Below are 21,310 nucleotides of genomic sequence, written 5' to 3' on the forward strand. Positions count from 1 at the left end.
GATACCGTGAATGGTTGTCTTTGACAGTCTTGCACAGGTTTATATTTATCTTTTGCAGAGAAGAATCACCAACCTCTTCACGCTGCCATAACTGGAAGTCCTATTCTGTATATATGTTTGTTTACTCAACTTTATTTATTATTCTTACCTTGTGTATGCCTGTTTAATTTTCCCGTAATTCATCTGGCAAAGACTGAGAATAATACGTTAGGTTCTACAATTGTGGTTTTATCAATTAATCCTTTTAAACAGTTTTGCATTGAATATTTGTGTTCTATTAAAATGATAGTGTGTATTGTATGGTTTTTTCCTGCTTTTTCTCCCAAAAGCTCCCCAGCACATAGTTGTATATTTTTTTAGTTGTGAGTCCTTCTAGTTGCAGCATGTGGGACGCCACCTCAGCATGGCCTGATGAGCCACCCAGGATCCAAACTGGTGAAACTCTGGGCCGCTGAAGCAGAGCGCACGAACTTACACCACTCAGCCATGGGGCTGGCCCATGTACTTTTTTCTGTATAAAATGTGTCACTTTGCCTAGTTTAATGCCTTAGGTGCTACTGTTCTTATATTTTTCACTCACGCTGGATGTTTGCTTGGATTTTCCTGGTTTTATTTATTTATTTAATTATTTTTTATTTTTTCTCCCCTCTGCTCCATGTGCATATTTTCCTGGTTTTATTTCAGACTGAATTTAAATAATAGTGACACAAAAATTCATCTATGTGAGAGGTCCCCAAGACCACCCTAGGTTTGGTGATTCACTAGAAAGGCTGAGAGTACTCAGCACATAGTTGGACTCACAGCCATGGCTTATTACAGAGAAGGATACAAAGCAAAATTAGTAAAGGGAAGAGTACATGGGGCCGAAGTCCAGAGGAAACCAGATGCAAGCTTCCAAGAGTCCCTCCCTGTAGTGTCACTCAAGACTTGCTCAATTCCTCCAACAACAAGTTGGAACAACACTTGTGAAATGTTGTCTACCAGAGAAACTCATTAGACTCAGTGCCCAAGGTTTTCATAGGGGCTGCCACATACGCACTTTCTGCCGAGTACATACAGGCATTGGAAAGCAGGTCTCCAACATAAACCGCATTGTTCGTACAAACAGTGTTGGCACTGTAAACCACCTTTATTAGTATGGGAACACTCTCAAAATTCAAGTTCTCAGATGCCGACCTTGCAGGCAGGCCTTTCTGAGGATAGCAGTCTCAGACCTAGTGTATTAGTTCCTGTCTGCACTGCACCCTTGTCTTTTTTTTTTTCAGTTGAACTACTCCTAGTGTTTTGTTCATGATTATAATGACCAGAGTTCTTCTGTTGACTTTTAAAAATATTTTCCCCTTGGTTTGGTAGATATATGATTTCATTCATATATCAAATTAGGGATCACATTTATAGTTTTGTGGTTTTTTCAAAAAAATTTTTTGTTGTAACGACACCTAACAGAATTCGAAAAAGAAGAACAAACAAAGCCCAAAGTCAGTGGAAGGAGGGAAATAATAAAAATTACAGCAGAAATAAACAATATTGAAACAAAAAAGACAGTAGAAAGGATCAATGAAACAAGGAGTTGGTTCTTCGAAAAAATTAACAAAACAACAAACCCTTAGCCAGACACACTAAGAAAAAAAGAGAGAAGTCTCAAATAAATAAAATTAGAAATGAGAGAGGAGAAATCACAATGTATACCAAAGAAATACAAGGGATCATAAGAGGATACTATGAAAAACTATATGCCAACAAATTGAACAAACTAGAAGAAATGGACAAATTCCTAGACTCTTACAACCTCCCCAAACTGAATCAGGAAGAAATAGGGAATCTGAATAGACCAATCACAAGTAAAGAAATAGAAACAATAATCAAAAACCTCCCCCAAAAATAAGAGTCCAGGACCAGATGGCTTCTCTGGAGAATTCTACCAAACATTCAAAGAAGATTTAATACCTATCCTTCTCAAACTATTCCAGAAAATTGAGAAAGATGGAGCACTTCCTAACACATTCTGTGAAGCCAACATCACCCTGATCCCCAAACCTGACAAGGACAACACAAAGAAGGAAAACTACAGGCCAATATCACTGATGAACATAGATGCAAAAATCCTCAACAAAATTCTGGCAAACAGAATACAGCAATACATCAAAAAGATTATACACCATGATCAAGTGGGATTTATACCAGGGACACAGGGATGGTTCAGCATCTGCAAGTCAATCAACGTGATACACTACATTAACAAAATGAGAAACAAAAACCACATGATCATCTCAATAGATGCAGAGAAAGCATTCGACAAGATCCAACAGCCATTTATGATAAAAACCCTCAATAAAATGGGTATAGAAGGAAAGTACCTCAACATAGTAAAGGCCATGTATGACAGACCCACAGCTAACATCATACTCAACGGACAAAAACTGAAAGCCATCCCTCTGAGAACAGGAACAAGACAAGGGTGCCCACTGTCACCACTCATATTCAACATAGTACTGGAGGTGTTGGTCAGAGCAATTCGGCAGGAAAAAGAAATAAAAGGAATCCAAATAGGCAACGAAGAAGTAAAACTCTTGCTGTTTGCAGACGACATGATCTTATATATAGAAAACCCCAAAGAATCCATAGGAAAACTATCAGAAACAATCAACAGCTACAGCAAAGTTGCAGGGTATAAAATCAACATATATAAATCAGTAGCATTTCTATACGCTAACAATGAACTAACAGAAAAAGAACTCAAGAACTCAATCCTATTCACAATCGCAACAAAAAGAATAAAATACCTTGGGATAAATTTAACCAAAGAAGTGAAAGATCTATACAACGAAAACTACAAGACTTTCTTGAAAGAAATTGATGACGACATAAAGAGATGGAAAGACATTCCATGCACATGGACTGGAAGAATAAACATAGTTAAAATGTCCATGCTACCTAAAGCAATCTGCAGATTCAATGCTGTCCCAATCAGAATCCCAATGATACTCTTTACAGAAATTGAACAAAGAATCCTAAAATTCATATGGGGCAACAAAAGACCCCAAATTGCTAAAGCAATCCTGAGAAAGAAGAACAAAGCCGGCGGCATCACAATCCCTGACTTCAAAACATGCTACAAAGCTACAGTAATCAAAACAGCATGGTACTGGTACAAAAACAGGCACACAGATCAATGGAACAGAATTGAAAGACCAGAAATAAAACCACACATCTATGGACAGCTAATCTTCGACAAAGGAGCTAAGAACATACAGTGGAGAAAGGAGAGCCTCTTCAACAAATGGTGTTGGGAAAACTGGACAACCACATGTAAAAGAATGAAAATTGACCATTCTTTTTCACCATTCACCAAAATAAACTCAAAATGGATCAAAGACCTAAAGATTAGGCCTGAAACAATAAGTCTTCTGGAAGAGAATATAGGCAGTACACTCTTTGACATCAGTTTCAAAAGAATCTTTTCGGACACCATAACTCCTCAGATGAGGGAAACAATAGAAAGAATAAACAAATGGGACTTCATCAGACTAAAGAGCTTCTTCAAGGCAAGGGAAAACAGGATTAAAACAAAAAAACAGCCCACTAATTGGGAAAAATATTTACAAGTTATTTATCTAACAAAGGGTTAATCTCCATAATATATAAAGAACTCACACAGCTCAACAACAAAAAATCAAACAACCCCATCAAAAAATGGGCCGGGGACATGAACAGACGTTTCTCCAGAGAAGATATAAGGATGGCCAATAGACACATGAAAAGATGCTCATCATCACTAATCATCAGGGAAATGCAAATCAAAACTACACTAAGATATCATCTTACACCTGTTAGAATGACAAAAATATCCAAAACCAAGAGTGGCAAATGTTGGAGAGGTTGTGGAGAAAAAGGAACTCTCATACACTGTTGGTGGGAATGCAAACTGGTGCAACCACTATGGAAAATAGGATGGAGATTTCTCAAAAAGTTAAAAATAGAAATACCTTATGACCCAGCCATCCCACTACTGGGTATCTATCCTAAGAACCTGAAATCAGCAATTCCAAAAGTCCCATGCACCCCTATGTTCATCGCAGCATTATTTACAATAGCCAAGACGTGGAACCAACCTAAGTGCCCAGCAACTGATGATTGGATAAAGATGTGGTATATATATACAATGGAATACTACTCAGCCATAAAAAAGGACAAAATCGTCCCATTCACAACAACATGGATGGACCTTGAGGGTATTATGTTGAGTGAAATAAGCCAGATAGAGAAGGACAATCTCTGTATGACTCCACTCATAGGTGGAAGTTAACATATAGACAAAGAGAACTGATTGGTGGTTACCAGGGGAGAGGAGCTTGGGGGGAGGGCACAGAGGGTGAAGTGGTGTACCTACAACATGAGTAACAATAATGTGCAACTGAAATTTCACAAGATTGTAAACTATCATAATCTTAATAAAATAAATAAATGAATAAATAAAAAGAATACAATCACATTTACAATCACAACAAAAAGTATAAAATATCTAGGAATAAATTTAGCCAAGGATGTGAAAAACCCATACAATGGAAACTGTAAGACATTATTGAAAGAAATTGATGATGACATAAAGAGATGGAAAGATATTCCATGCACATGGATTGAAAGAATAAACAGAGTTAAAATGTCCATACTACCTAAAGCAATCTACAGATTCAGTGCAATCCCAATCAGAATCCCAATGACATTCTTCACAGAAACAGAATAAAGAATCCTAAAATTCATATGTGGCAACACAAGACCCCAAATAGTTAAAGCAATCCTGAGAAAAGAGAACAAAGCTGGAGGCATCACAATCCCTGACTTCAAAATATACTGTAGAGCTTTAGTAATCAAAACAGCATGGTACTGGTGCAAAAACAGGCCCACAGATCAATGGAACAGAATTGAAAGACCAGAAATAAAACCACACATCTATGGACAGCTAATCTTCTACAAAGGAGCTAAGAACATGCAGTGGAGAAAGGAGAGCCTCTTCAATAAATGGTGTTGGGAAAACTGGACAGCCACACGCGAAAGAATGATAGTAGACCATTATCTTTCACCATACACAAAAATTAGCTCAAAATTGATCAAAGACTTGAAGGTAAGTTGTGAAACCATAAAATTCCTAGATGAAAATATAGGCAGTACGCTCTTTGACATCAGTCTTAGAAGGATCTTTTCCAATACCATGTGTACTCGGGCAAGGGAAACAAAAGAAAAAAATAGACAAGTGGGACTTCATCAGACTAAAGAGCTTATACGAGGCAAAGGAAACCATGAAGAAAACAGATAGACAACCCACCAACTGGGAGAAAATATTTACAAAACCGATATCCAACAAGGGGTTAATCTCCAAAATATACAAAGAATTCACACAATTCAGCAACAAAAAAACAACCAACCTGATCAAAAAATGGGCAGAGGATATGAACAGACATTTTCCCAAAGAAGATATACAGATGGCCAGTAGGCACATGAAAAGATGCTCAACATCACTAATCACCAGGGAAATGCAAATCAAAACTACATTGAGATATCACCTTACACCCGTTAGAATGACTATAATTACCAAGACAAAATATAACAACTGTTGGAGAGGATGTGGAGAAAAGGGAACCCTCATACACTGCTGGTGGGAATGCAAACTGGTGCAGCCACTATGGAAAACAGTATGGAGATTTCTTAAAAACTTAAAAATGGAAATACCATATGACCCAGCTATCCCACTAGTGGGTATTTATCCAAAGAACTCAACAATTCAAAGAGACTTATGCACCCCTATGCTCATTGCAGCATTATTCACTATAGCCAAGAAGTGAAAGCAACCCAAGTGCCTATTGCCTGATGATTGGATAAAGAAGATGTGGTGGATATATACAATGGAATACTATTCAGTCATAAAAAAAGACAAAATTGCTCCATTAGTCACAACGTGGATGGACCTTGAGTGTATTATGTTAAGCGAAATAAGCCAGACAAAGACAAACACCATATGATTTCACTCCTATGGAAGATAAACTAATACATGGACAAAGAGAACAGTTTAGTGGTTAACAGAAGGGAAGGGGGTTGGGAGGATGGGCATAAGGAGTAAAGGGACACATTTATATGGTGACTGATAAATAATAGTATACAACTGAAATTTCACAATGTTATAAACTATCCTGACCTCAATAAAATAAAAAAACCTGTCAGCTCCTACAAAAAAAAATTTTTTTTGTCCTGTCTCTAAACTTAAAGTGCATGCTTTTTTTGAAACTAGAGTAGACAACAATACTGTACTTTCTACATTTTAAATTAGATACTGGGAGCAGTTTTGTAGTTGACAATTCTTTGTATCTCCCAAACATCATAATGCCCTTTTGTTTCTTTTCTCAGCACGATTACGTGGTGTTCATGACGGTCTGTTCACTGGACAAATAGATGCTGTAGACACTCTTAATGCTACTTATAGAGTAACTTTTGATAGGGCAGGGCTTGGAACTCATACCATCCCTGACTATGAAGTTCTTGTAAGTATTATTTCATAATACATATGTGTTTTATGCTTATTAAATATGTTTTGTAGAGTTTTCTTAGAGTTTGTATTTTATGACACTTGAGATTTCAGGTTACAGAGGAAGAGACCCTTAGGAGTTCCCAGCCTTGCCTACTAGACCCCTGGAGCAGAACTATACTTGAGTCTTCCACATTTTCCAGAAGCTGGCTTCCCTCTATTGTACCTTACCCTCAGAGCACTGAGTATGACAGAAACTGATCACTCCTAACTAAATAATCTTGTGGAGTGAGCTACACAGCAGTTTCATTCCAGCTGTTTGTGTAGTTCCCTTGCAAGTATGAAGAGACTTTTCGTACTTTTAAAAGTATGAAGTAACATAACATCTTGCACTTCAAAATATTTGTTTCCATATCTTCTATGCTATCCTCAGAGTTCTGCAGAGTGGATGTTAATGATCCCCAGTTTTTGCATGCTGAGACTGAGACACAAGTACATTAAGTAAATTATTCAAGGCTCTCGAGCTGGTTTCCTGCCAGGCTGAGACTAGAATCCACATCTTTTGAATTTCTGATACAGTCCATTAAACTACTGGACCATCATTTCATGATCATGCTTGGTTTAGCAATGTCATGGAAATACACCTTTCTAATAAGTTAAAATAATTTTAGGAACTAATATAACTCTCTAGTAAAGTTTTTAAAAAGTGAATAATGAGCCTTTTTTTGTTGTTTAAAGACTGGCCCTGAGCTAACATCTGTTGCCAATCTTTTTTTTTCATTCTTCTCCCCAAAATCCCCCTAGTACATAGTTATATATTCTAGTTGTAGGTCCTTCTAGTTCTGCTATGTGGGATGCCGCCTCAGCATGGCTTGATGAGCCATGCTAGGTTCACGCCTGGGATCCGAACTGGCGAAACCCTGGCTGCTGAAGTCGAGCACGTGAACTTAACCACTTGGCCACCCGGCTGGCCCCAGTAATGAACTTTTTATAACAAAATTATTTGCCTCTAAGCATCATGAAGATTAAATTGTTCACCTTTAGCCACCCTTTACTCATTTCTTTGTTATAAGCTTGATTTTTAAGGATTATGAACTTACAATTAAAAATTAAAATTTCTTTATCTCTTTAGTGTAAAAATAGGAGAATCTTCCTTTTCTGATCTGTTTAAAAACTATGACTCTCTGTTTATTGTGAGGGTTTCCTTATCAAACATACTTTTTAGAGGGGAGAAAGAAAATTTGGACTAAATATAGAGCAAAGTCCACCAACCTTAAGTTTTTTCATTAAAGGATGAAATCTTTAAACCTTTCCTTTCAAAAAAGGAAAGTTGCTTTTCTGTTTCATTAATATAATTTCTTTTATGAGATCACCCAAATATTTCTCCCTAGCCAGATAAGAGTTGACTTGAATTAAAGTGACTATATTTGGATAGTCTTTAACAGACAGACAACCAAAGATGGCCATAGAACACTTTAATATTAATCTTTGATTCTCTGATTTGATCCTTGGTTCTTTTTCTTTTCTTAATTCTTCTGTTTTGTGGGTTCATTCTTTTGCTAGGAAAGTAGTATTTTCACGCCATGACTTAAATTCTAGCCCTTTGATCTTTGTAGGATAATATATACTATGATAAAGCATATCATATGAGCTAGTGTATATATATCTCAAGCTGAAAAATAATATTTATAAAGCTAAAATGATTGGTAAAGTTCCTCAAGTCTTGTGGACTATTCTCTTTTCCCAAAGAGTAATGAGCCTCATGAGACAATGCCAATTGCTGCCTTTGGACAAAAACAGCGGCCTTCTCGTTTCTTTATGACTCCACCACGGTTGCATTATACTCCTCCTCTCCAGTCGCCCATTACAGTGAGTAATACTTTCTTCATGTCATCAGTGATTTAAATGATTATTATGGATGTGAACTCTGTTCTTGTGAAATAGACATCTGTTACAGCAACTTTATGAAGTACCCACATTATTTTGAGTTGTCAGATACTAAATAAAATAGGTAAATAGTTGTTTAATATAGTATTAATTATAATAGAATTTACTCTTTATCTAAAAATAAGATAGTTCCTTTTGAATAGTCAATGATGAAATGATTCCCTTTTGTTCCCACAGGATAATGATCCTTTGTTAGGACAGTCACCTTGGAGAAGTAAAATTTCTGGCTCTGAAACTGAAACGTTAGGTGGTTTTCCAGTAGAATTCCTTATCCAAGTGGTAAGAATTGCTCTATCTTGGCTGTTCGTTAAAAACCTCAATGTCTTTTCTGTTATTAAAGTTGAAAAGTTTTCTAGGACTAAATATTTTTATTTGTATTTTATTGAGGTCGTAATAGTTTATAATGTAGTGAAATTTCAGTTGTACATTATTGTTTGTCAGTCACCATATGTGTGTGCTCCTTTACTCCTTATGCCCACCCTCCAACCCCCCTCCCTTCTGGTAACCACTAATCTGTTATCTTTGCCTCCATTTTTCTTTTATTGTTTTTTTTTTTTAAGAATTCTTATTGCCAACAAGGCTTGAAAATAAAAGCTGTAACAGCCGAAAAAGTCTTAGAGATCTTTTTTGTTGGGCTTTTCCTGGATTTGGTTCTTATTGTTTTGCTATGTTAAGGACTCTAACGTAGCATATGCTCTGTGAAACTCTGAATGGTTAGCTGTTACTAACTTGTATAAATGTAAGGCTTTTATTTCATAACCTCAATGTGTCTTGCCATTATCAGTCAACTCAGCAGTTATGATGTGTCAGCCAGCTCCATGGTTAGAAAGAACTTTATTTCTTTTCTGAAACCAGAAGTAGCTATTCACTTGCTAAGTACTTAGTGATTAGACACTAAGAAATCTAAGCCTAGGGGCCAGCCCCGTGGCCGAGTGGTTACGTTCGCGCACTCCGCTACTGCGGCCCAGGGTTTCGCCTGTTCGGATCCTGGGCGCGGACATGGTACCGCTCCTCAGGCCACCTTGAGGCGGCGTCCCACTTACTACAACTGCAAGGACCCACAACTAAAATATACAACTATATACTGGGGGGATTTGGGGAGAAAAAGCAGAAAGAAAAAAAATGATTAGCAACAGTTGTTAGCTCAGGTGCTGATCTTTAAAAAAAAGAAATCTAAGCCTAAATTGAAACACGTGTAGAATTATTATACAGAACCGTTTTCCTGAAGAGCCTGACTCTTAAGAATATAATGAACTATTTGTTTTGAAAATTAGATTAAATAATTTAGTTTAAATAATAGTATAATAATGTTTGATTCGTTTCTTTTCCTTTTTTTGAAAAGAAAAACTACTTTGTTTTGGGATAGATAAGAGTTTTTATAAATAAAAATATAACATAATCCACTAAAATTTCAGTATTACCATTTGCAATGGATGTTATTTTGAGGAAAAGTCTTCTTTGCACATTTGTGTGCATGTGTATAGCATTTCGTATTCCTCAATCATATGTTGTTAATTATCCTTGGAATACAGAAGTTCTTGTGCCTTTTGGCTTCCAAAGATAGGTAAGATATTTTTATATGAAAAGCTGAAATTATGAAAAGAGCCAAGGCTTATCCTTTTCACGAATAGGATACTTGTTTTTTTGTTAAGAAATTTTCTTTCAACAAAATCATTCCATTCGCAATAACATGGATGGACCTTGAGAGAATTATGTTAAGTGAAATAAGCCAGAGAGAGAAGGATAATCTGTGTATGACTCCACTCATATGAGGAATTTAAAATTATGGACTAAGAACAGTTTAGTGGATACCAGGGGAAAGGTGGGGTGGGGGGTGGGCACAAAGGGTGAAGTGGTGCACCTACAACATGACTGACAAACATTAATGTACAATTGAAATTTCAAGAGATTGTAACCTATCAATAACTCAATAAAAAAAAAAAGAAATTTTCTGTCACTGGTGAAAGTAAAAACAAAGCTAATATGTCATATTTGAACAAGTCATGTGTGTCAGAGAGAGAGAGAGAGAGAGAGAGAGAGAGACCCTCCAGCAGAGGGAGCCAGCAGTTCAGTGCTACTGCACTACTTGTAAGGTATTGATATATTTATTGATGCTTAGATGTTTGATTTCAGTGCTTAATTTTAACTTCAAAATCTATGTGTAAAGCCTAGTTAAAACACTACTTTCATTATTATTTTAAGCTATCTCAGAGGTAAAAATAAGTCTTTTTACGTACTTTTGTAATCTGTAAGTTTTGTATGCAACTCAAGTTTGCTCTTGTTGGTGTTATGCTATGAAGTAGATGGATATGTTTTTTATCTTTTTCTGTTTCTAATATTTTTTTCTTATGAAAAAATAAATACCATTAAAAGTTTTTTGCAGGTTTCATATTTCTTAGTTTACAATTAATTTTCTTTTTGAGGGAACTTTTTATTTCCTAGGGTTAGGGATTTTGAAAAATCTAGAAAGACTGATCTACTTTCTTAGAGAGGACTCAGTTTTGAAAAGAATTAAAAGGAAACAGCATGATTTCCCATCAGAAACAAGCAACACAAAACTGAAATAGAAACAAAAAAGGGGAGAGATCCTGTTGCCTTCATCCCATCTTTTACTGGTTCCAACTCTAAAGAATCACACAAATTTTCGTAAAAACCCAACAGCTTAGAGGAAAAAGGAGACCAGACCAGGGCTGTGGACCTACTGAGCACTAGACAAAGTCTGAGTGAAAGAGTCTGTAACACAGCTCACGAGACCCTCTGCTTGCATCAGCTTAGGTCAGTCTTTTAGATTTTTTATGACCTAAAGTTTAAGGCATATAAAAACAGATAGAATTGTATAATACACCCTGTGTACTCATCATCCAGCTGTCGCAGCTGTCAACAACTCCTGGCCAGTCCTATTTCATCTATACTCCCACCCACTTTCTCCCTTTTGTTTGATTTGGAAGCAAATACTAGACATCACATCTGTAAATATTTTATTATATATTTCTAAGAGATCAAGGCTCTTTATTCTAAGAAACATAACTATAATACCATTATTACATTTAAAAAGTTAACAAAAATGTTGTGATATCATCAAATATCCAGTTAGCATGCAGAGTTTTCAGTTGTCTCAAATGTTGAATGCTCTTTTTCCCTATGCAACTTATTTGTTGAAGAAACTGGATTATTTGGCCACAGAGTCTCCCACAGTCTGGATACGCTGATTGAATCCTTGTGGTGTCATTCAACATGGTCTTCTGACTTTTGTATTTCATGTAATTGCTCATTGGGTATAGAGGTTTGAGTAGATTTGGATTTTTTATTTTATTTTTATTTATTTTTTATTTGCTTTACTTGTTTTTAGTGACTCCTTTTATTGATGGCTTTGTGTTCTGATAGACCCATACTATTTTGTCTCCTTTTTTGTATGGTTATTACATAATTAGCTGCCACTAATTGTCAATGCCTAGATTCATTCATTCATTAGGATTGAAAACTGGTACTATTCTTGTTCTATCATTCTTTCTTCGTTTATTAGCTAAAATAGTTCTATAAAGTCAAACTTTCCTTAATCTGTTTATTTGGTTACCTGATGGTATAGTTTGTATAGAAAAGGCAGGATAAATGCTTGATTCTTTCTCTCTGTTTTCCACTTTATAAAATAATGAGTTTGGTCACTAGCATTCTTTGAAGTGGTTAATTTTTTTAAAGTACCAATATGAACTCATAGATTTTAACATATTTGTTCTTCAATCTATTGCAGTTCTTATTCTGGTTAGTTCACAAGTTGTCCCATTTTAAGCCAGTGAAAACTTGACAATTTGTATTGTCAGATACACAGCTTGATTCCTTAGTTCTTTTGACATGTCCTGGTTACAGTGGATTTTACAACAGTATTTTCATGTCAGGCAATCAGACTCATAAAATAAAATGTCTGTGCTATGTTTATATTGAAACATCAAAATCCACTGCTAAAATAGTGAACAAGTGGAAATTTGATGTCTCGCTGATATACTTAAATGCCTCTGTTTATTCCAAAACATCTCTTTTTTGTCTGTAGACCAAATTATCAAAAATTCTCATGATTAAAAAGGAGCATATCAAGAAATTAAGGGAAATGAACACAGAAGCAGAAAAGTTGGTAAGGATGTTTTTCTTTTTTCCTTGTTTGCTTGTCTAATTTTAAAATGGTGGGGACTTCTATATCTAAGGATTTAAAAATACTTTATGGAAGAAAATCTTGAGATGAATGCTAGTTTTAAATCCTTATTTGCTGTCACTATCTCTTGTTATTACTGAAAACATGCTAAGTAAATTAACACTGCACTGCAGTCATTACCCCAGGCCTCATTATGCCATAGACTGTGCAGTTGAATAGGATTAATGAATATATTAGGTTCTTTCACAGTTTGCGTGAGTGTAGAATCCCTAGCATTGGTGCCTCTGACTATGGCAGACATGTTAACAGAACTTATTAAAAATGATTCCAAATAAATAAAGCAGGAAATATATAAGTTGGCATCTTCAGGTTATCTTGACACAGTTTATATCCTACTTTGTTTGGTGAGTCCGAAAATACGAGAGTTAATTTTATTCATAGGAGAAAATTATCAGAGTTTTAAAAAATGTAAAAAATATTTATTAGGAAAGTTTCTGAATTGTATTGAAAGTCATATCTTGCTTATGGATTTGTAGGATGGCAAATAGACTTCATCTCAAGTACCATCTCCAGTTGATTGAAAATAGCTGCATGGAAGAATGAAAGTCAGAGAGAGCTCAGTGACTGGACTCAGGGGGTGAAGTGCTGTAGCTAACTGCCAATAACTGTCATGAGTGCAGGAATAGGGAGTCACAGCAGTAGTCGTCTCTGATGTGGAATGGTGTGAGGGCTGGGTGTGGGTAAACAGCTGGACAAGTAGATACCTGACTGAATGGGGAATAGTCCTCTTTTAGGATTGTGGAATTTTTTATCTGTACGTGACTTTGAATTATGGCCTCATTTAATCCTAATTATGTCATTAAAAACCCTATCTCTAAATCCAGTAACATGGCGGGGGTTAGGGCTTCAACTTATGAATTTTGGGAGGACATAATTCAGTCCATAGCACAATATCCTCCTATGATCTGTTTATTGTCTGTAGGCACTGTAGTGATGTCCTTCTCTTTCTTTTTTTTCTTTTTAAGATTTTATTTTTCCTTTTTCTCCCAAAGCCCCCCAGTACATAGTTGTGTGTTTTTAGTTGTGGATCCTTCTAGTTGTGGCATGAGGGATGCTGCCTCAGCATGGCTTGATGAGCAGTGCCATGTCCGTGCCCAGGATTCGAACCAGTGAAACCCTGGGCTGCCAAAGCGGAGCATGCAAACTTAATAACTCGGCCACGGGGCCGGCCCCTCTTTCTTTCTTGCTATTAGTTATTTGTACCTTTCCTGATTGGCATTTCCAGGATTATCAATTTTATTCTTTCGAAGAGACAACTTCTGACTTTGTTGATCATTTCTATTCTAGATTTGTTTTCTATGTTATTACCTTTCTCTTTGGATTTAATTTATTGTTTTTATTCTAACTTCTTGAGGTGGATGCAGAACTTACTGATTTTTCAGTCTGTCTTCTGTTAAAACATGTTCTCTTATTCTAAAATAGCCATGGCTGCATCCTAATGTTCTGATGTATATAATTTACTGTATCATCCAATTCAAAATGTTTTCTGAATTTCCTTCATAATTTATCTTTTGATCTACAGTTTATTTAGCATTGCGTTCTTTAATTTTCAAACATGAGATTTTTTCTTGGTATCCTTTTGTTATTAATGTCTAAGCTTATTTGCACTGAGATCAGAGAACATATTCTGGAGAATTCTCATCACTTTGAAATTTGTTGAAATTTGATGTAGGGCCAGCATACAGTTAACTTTTGTAAATATTCCACGCGGGCTTGAAAATAATAGGTATCCTGCAGTTAGTAGGTATAATATTATACACATGCCAATGAGATCAAGTTTGTTAACTAGGTTTTTCATTTCTATTTTCTTATTGGTTTTCTGATTACTTGTTTTATTAGTTACTGAGAGGGCTATAAAAATTGCCCTACTGTAATAGTGGATTTATCTTTTTCCTTTGAGTTTTGCCAATTTTTGCTTTCTATATTTGGAGGCTATTAGGGATATAGAAATTTTAAATTTTTACTTTGAAATTAAATCTTTCATCATTAGAAAGCATACCTTTTTATGTCCAGTAATAACCGGTGAATTAAACTTTTCATCATTAGGAAGCACACATCTTTATATCCAGTAATATCTATTGCCTTGAATTTATTCTGTCAGATATTAATATAGCTGTAAAACCTTCTACTGTTATTTTAAAACTTTGCATTATATATCTTTTCGTACATTTTAAATGTTACCCTTTAAGGATCCTTTTATATTAAATGTGCCTCTTGCATGCATCACAGATTTGGATTTTATTTTTCATTCAGACTGGCAGTCTTTGCTTTTAATTCAGAAAACTTAGTCCACTTATATTTAATATTGTTACTGATATATGTAGATTTAAATCTACCATCTTACTGTTTCCCTTATATTTGTCCCACCTGTTTGGTGTCATTTTTTTCTTTCCTCTCTTGTTTTTTTGGGGACTAATTGACCATTTTAACTGTTTCATTCTCCTACCTGCCTCCCCCTGACTAAATTGGTATTCATCTTTTTACTATTATTTTAGTAAGTGCGTTAGAGATTAAAATGTACATCCTTGATTTATCTAAGTTTGTATATATATACACACCCTCTACCTGGACCAATAGGCAATTTTTAGGTTGTATTTTTAGTTCTTTATATTTTAAATGCCACAAGGTATTATTTTATATAGTGTCACTTAAATTAATCCACATATTTATCCTTTCTGTTGCTTTTCATTCCTTTCTGAAACTTCAAGTTTCTTGAAAAAACTGCAAGTTTTTTTTTCTGTTTGAACAAACTCTATTGTTTCCTTTGGTATGGGTATTCTGGTAACAAATTCTATAACTTTGTCTGCAAATATCCTTATATTAACTTTATCCTTAAAGGAATTTTCACTGGTACAGAAATCTAGGTTGGCAGTGATTCTGTTTCAGCCCTATGGCGATGTCTTTCCATTCTCCCCTGTCCTCTGTTGCTTCTGTGGAGAAGTCAGCTGTCAAGCTCATTGTTGCTCTTTGGAAAGTACTCCCTCCCCCACACTGCTCTGGGTACTTTAAACATTTTCCACTTGTATTTACTTTTCAGAAGTCTTACCAGGATGGGCCTAAGAATCATCATCTTTTTATTTATCCCATTGGGATTCATAGGGTTTCTTGAATCTGTGGCCTGTTGTCCTTTGACAGTTTTGGAATGTTCTCAGTCATTTTCTCTCAAAATATTCCCTCTATCTCATTCTCTTTTCTCTTCTCCTTTTACTCCATTAGACATGTTAGGCTCCTCACTGTATCCTCTATTTATCTTATCCTCTCTTCTGTGTTTCCCATTCATTTTCTTCTCCATACTTCAGTCTGGATATTTTCTTCTGATCTGTTTTCAATTACTAGCTATCTCTTTAGCTGTTTCTAATCTGCTGTGGTTATATCTACTGGTTGATTTCTTAATTTTGATTGCTGTAGTTTATTCCTAGAGTTTTCATTTGTTCCTTTTTGTTTTTTTCCAATTCTCCTCTAAAATTCTCAATTTTGTGTCATTCATTTCTTTAAATAAATTAAACATTTAAAATCTATGTCTAAAGATTCCATTATCTGGAATCTGCCAATTGTTTATGCCTTCTTTTGGTTTTTGTTAGGGTTATCTTGTCTCCTATTGTGTTTGGGATTTAAAATTGAATGTTAGATACTGTATATTAAAAACTGTAGAAATAATTTGAGGCCTAGTATAATGCTGTATTTCTCTAAGAGGACTTATATTTACTTCTGGTGGGCTGCTTAATACCCTAGAATTTCATAATCATTTTAATTCAATTTCAGAGATGATTTGAAGCGAGGCCACTGTAGCCTTTTGGGGGTCCAATCCAGAGTGTGGAAGGTTTTCTAGCTCCCCCCAGCCCTTGGTGGGTCTGTGTAATTTTTGTCCTCTCCACTCTTGTAAGCCTTTCAAGAATGCCACTCAGCTTCTCAGCCACATTTTCTGTAACCTGCAGAGGCCACTAAGGAAAAAATAACCTTAAATGCCAGATTCCTCCTTCTGAGTTTACTTCTTTTCCCAGATCCTATCTCTATAATTCTTTGATGCCTTGTTGATGCTCTAATGTCTTCAGCTAGGCTATTTTCATATTTTATTGCAGAGGAAATAGTTCTTCTCAACTATTTGGATTAGGAAGGTTAATCCAGATTATCTAGTCTACCATTACCAAGAGTAGAAGAAGCCTTAATTTTTCTCAAACAGTATGTTCAAATTCTTTAGGGGAGTGTCTGTTTCTTTCTCTCCTTTTGATGTGGGTAATGCCACATTTTAGTTCTGTCACTGGGATGAAGAAGGGGAATGACAAAACAGACATTGAATCAAGTCCTTTTTTGTACTGCATCTCACTTCTGTGCTCCTTCGTCTTATTTGCAACTCTTGGCCTGGAGCTTCTTCAGGGTTTCAGTGTGGGTTTAGTTCCATCCAAAACCTCATTAGACATGGTCTTAGACATAGTTTTTGTTTCATCCAGAAACATGTCAGGAAATTTTTAAAAGTCTTTCATACATTGTTAAGCAGTTGGCTTCCATTTATTCTATTTATTTCTTTTTGTACTTCTTATTTTTTGTGGAATTGTAAGGAATAGGAAGACAACATGTTCAGCCTACTGTCTTAAATTAGAAGTTCCATTAAATCTTTAAAATGTTCATACACTTTGACCCAGCCATTCTACTTTGTAAGACTTTATTTTACAGATAGACACAAACAAATATACAAAACTATATGGACAAGGATAGTTACTATGGCAATAGTTTAGTAAAATAATGGAAAAACCCAAATATCCATTAATAGATTATTTATATTATGGTACAATACAGAAATTTTGAAAGACTGGGATAAATCGACATAAAATGACGTAATTCCATTTTTGTTAGAAAATAATTTTCAAAATCACATGACAGTACATGCATAGAAGAAGAAACCCAGTCCAGTAAGATAATCCAGTAAGATTGATGTCCTTATAAGAAGAGGAAGAGACACTGGAGATTTCTTTGCATGTGCACAGAAAGAAGGCCATCTGAGGACACAGTGGGAAGGTAGCCATCCACAAGCCAGGCAGAAATTTCTCACCAGAAACTAATCCTATTGGCATTTTGATCTTGGACTTCCAGCCTCCAGAACTGTGAGAAAATTTATTTCTGTTGTTTATCCACCTAGGCTGTGGTATTCTGTTATACAGTCCAAGTAGACTAATACATTTTATAGACAACTTTATGCAGATGTGTTTGAAAATGACATGAAGTAGACAAATTCATAGAAGAATACTTGTCAACATTGATACAAGAAGAAATGGAAAGTCTGAATAGTCCTATCACTACCTTGTAAATGAATCCTTAATTTAAAACTTGACCACATGCCCTGACCGGAGGTTTCAAAAAGCACACCAGCACTGGAGACCAGAGGCAGCAGGAGCAGCAAAGGCACTCATGGCTTGGCCCCTGACCCTCCCCCAGCAGTGGCAGGTGGTGCCTGCAAACTGATGCTTCAGGAAACAGCAGTGCCAACGACCCAGTCCCCTCCCTCCCCCAGCAGCAGCAACTCTGACGTCAGTCCTTCCAGCACCAGTGGCTGCATCCAAAATGTGGATACTCCTGAGAAAGCACACTGGACCCGAAGACCAGGGGCTGCAGGAGCAGCAGCAGTGCTCACAGCTCAGTTGCTACCCCTCCGCCAGCAATGGCAATGGTGCTAGCAACCTGAGGCTTCAGGAGCACAGCACTACCTGTGATCCAGCCCCCCATGGCAGCATCCCTGACATCAGCCTGACCAGCAGCAGGGACTGCATACAAGACCCTGGGCCCTAGGAGTGACACTCGTGAACCCAGCACCCCCAGCAGCAGTGCTGCCAGCACCCCCAGATAACCCAGGAGCAGCAGCAAAGGTGGTGCACATGGCAGCAGCACCCAAGCCCATGGAGAGGAAGTGGGGAACACGAGACCCAGGCAACCCTGGAAGCCGCAGAGGTGCTTGCAGCCTGGTGACCCCAGCGGTGACACCCACGACTGCAGTGATGCCATAATTAGTAAGGCACCAGCAACCTCAGAGGCACAAGCAGCATGAGGAGGGCACTGATGATGCCTCTGGCAAAGGCATTTGGAGGGTAGAAAGTACAGGCTCTCATTCAACCAGAAGTAACTGAAGCCTTACCCAAATAAGAAAGGTGGTTAATACCACAAATGCACCAGCAGAATAATAATTCATCAAGCACCACGAAGTACAGTAACACAGTAGCACAGAGTCCAAACTTAAAGTCACAGATGGTTGCATCTAACTGACCGAGAATTCAAAATAGCTGTTATGAAGAAACTCGGCGAGTTACAAGAAAACTCAGAAAGACAGTTCAGTGAGCTCAGGAATACAATTAACAAACAGAATGAGTACTTCACTAAAGAGATCGAAACTCCAGGAAAAAAATAAAAAGCCAAACAGATTCTGTAGATGAAGAACGCAATTAATGAGATGGAAGGTAAAGTAGAAAGCATTGGAAATAGAGCAGACCATATGGAAGAGAGAATTAGTGGACACCAAGATATAAATCTAGAAGTGATTCAGGTGCAAGAGGACAGAGAACTAAGGTTTTTTTAAAATGAAGAAATTCTACAAGAAATATCTAACTCACTTAGGAAAAACAACATAAGGATAATGGGTATCTCACAAGGAGAAAAAAGGGAGACAAGAGCAGAGAGCTTATTTAAAGAAATAATATGGGGCTAGCCTGATGGTGTAGTGGTTAAGTTCACGTGCTCCACTTCAGTGGCCCAGAGTTCACAGATTTGGATCTCAGGCATGGACCTACACACCACTCATCAAGCCACACTGTGGCAGCATCTCATGGAAAATAGAGGAAGATTGTCACAGATGTTAGCTCGACGACAATCTTCCTCAAGCAAAAAAAGGAAGATTGGTAACAGATGTTAGCTCAGAGCCAACCTTCCTCACCAAAGAAAGAACGAACGTGAGAATTTCCCAAACCTAGGGAAGGAACTGGATATACAAGTACATGAAACTAATAGAACTCCTAATTATCTCAACGCAAAAAGACTTTCTCCAAGACACATCGTATTAAAACTGTCAAAAGTCAATGACAAAGAAAGAATATTAAGGGTGGCCAGAGAGAAGAAAAGAACTTATAAAGGAACTTCCATCAGGCTATCAGTGGATTTCTCAGCAGGAACTCTACAGGCTAGGAGAGAGTGGAATGATATATTCAAAATATTGAAAGACAAAAACTATCAGCCAAGAATACTCTATCTGGTAAAGTTATCCTTAAGATATGAAGGAGACATAAAGGCTTTCCCAGACAAATAAAAGCTGAGGGAGTTCATCACCACTAGACCTGTCTTACAAGGAATGTTGAAAGAAGACTTCTTACCTGAAACAAAAAGGCAAAGGTATACAAAGTTTTGAACAAGGTGATAAATAGACAGAATCAGAAAATTGCAAATCTGTATCAGAATAGGTTAGTAGACACTTAATTTATAACATAACGGCAAAAAGAACATCAAAAATAACTATAACCACTTCAATTTGGTAAAACTCACAATACAAAAAAGGATAACTTATGACAACAAAAGCATAGAAGAGGAAGAGGAAAAGGATGAAACCTGCAAATGTTGATGGAGATAAGATGTTATCAGAGAAAAAGGGCTGTCTCATCTATGAGATCTTTTATACAAACCTCATGGTAACCACAAAACAAAAAATCAGAGCAGAGTCACAAAACATAAAAAAAGAGGAAACTCAGAAACACATCACAGAAAACCACCAAACTGAAATGGCAGGCAGAAATACAAGGAAAAAGAAACAATGGAAATACAGAACAAACAGAAAACAAAAGATAAAATGGCAATATTAAGCCTTCATATATCAGTTATCACTCTAAATGTAAATGGATTGAATTCACCAATCAAAAGACACAGATTAGGAGCCAGCCCTGGTGGAGCCTAGTGGTTAAGTGCAGTGCGCTCTGCTTCAGCGGCTGGTTCAGTTCCCAGGTGCAGACCTACACTGCTCAGCTGTTAGTGGCCATGCTGTGGTGGTGGCTCACATTCAAAAAGAGGAAAATTGGCAGCAGGTGATAGCTCAGGGAAAATCTTCCTCAGCGAAAAAAAAAAAAGGAGCTGGATGGATTTAAAAAACAAGACCCAACAATATGCTGCTTTCAAGAGACCCATTGCAACTCTAAAGACAAATAGGCTCAGAGTGAAGGAATAGAAAATGATACTGCGAGCAAATGGCAACCAAAAGAAAGCAGGTGTAGCTATACTGATATCAGACAAAGTAGACTTCATGCCAAAGAAGATAACAAGAAACAAAGATAGACATTATATAATGGTAAAAGGGACATCCCACAAAGAGGACATAACATTTATAAATATATTTACACCTGACATAGGAGCACCAAAGTATATGAAGCAACTGTTAACAGACCTAAAGGGAGAAATTGACAGCAACACAATAATAGTCGTGGACTTTAATACCCCACTTACATCAATGAATAGATCAACCAGACAGAAAATCAACAAGGAAATAGTGGCCTTAAATGAAAACCTAGACCAAATGGACTTAATAGATTTATGTAGAACATTCCATCCAAAAGCAGCAGAATACACATTCTTCTGAAGTACACATGGAACATTCTCAAAGATAGACCATATGTTGGGAA

General features: G+C 36.6%; 1 protein-coding gene across 5 annotated transcripts in view; it reads left to right on the forward strand.

The window, feature by feature from the left end:
- The window catches only part of LIN9 (lin-9 DREAM MuvB core complex component), a 94,378-nt gene that overhangs the window by 50,400 nt on the left and 22,668 nt on the right, over nucleotides 1-21,310 (forward strand). For all 5 annotated transcript variants that reach the window (XM_070602662.1, XM_070602664.1, XM_070602665.1 and 2 more), the window contains 4 exons: nucleotides 6,400-6,533; nucleotides 8,267-8,386; nucleotides 8,642-8,743; nucleotides 12,510-12,590. In XM_070602662.1, coding sequence (XP_070458763.1) covers nucleotides 6,400-6,533; nucleotides 8,267-8,386; nucleotides 8,642-8,743; nucleotides 12,510-12,590 — 437 coding nt within the window. The remainder of the gene's footprint in view (nucleotides 1-6,399; nucleotides 6,534-8,266; nucleotides 8,387-8,641; nucleotides 8,744-12,509; nucleotides 12,591-21,310) is intronic.

The sequence above is a fragment of the Equus przewalskii genome, chromosome 31, assembly GCF_037783145.1.
Source record: "Equus przewalskii isolate Varuska chromosome 31, EquPr2, whole genome shotgun sequence".
In the NCBI taxonomy this organism is placed as follows: Eukaryota; Metazoa; Chordata; class Mammalia; order Perissodactyla; family Equidae; genus Equus; species Equus przewalskii.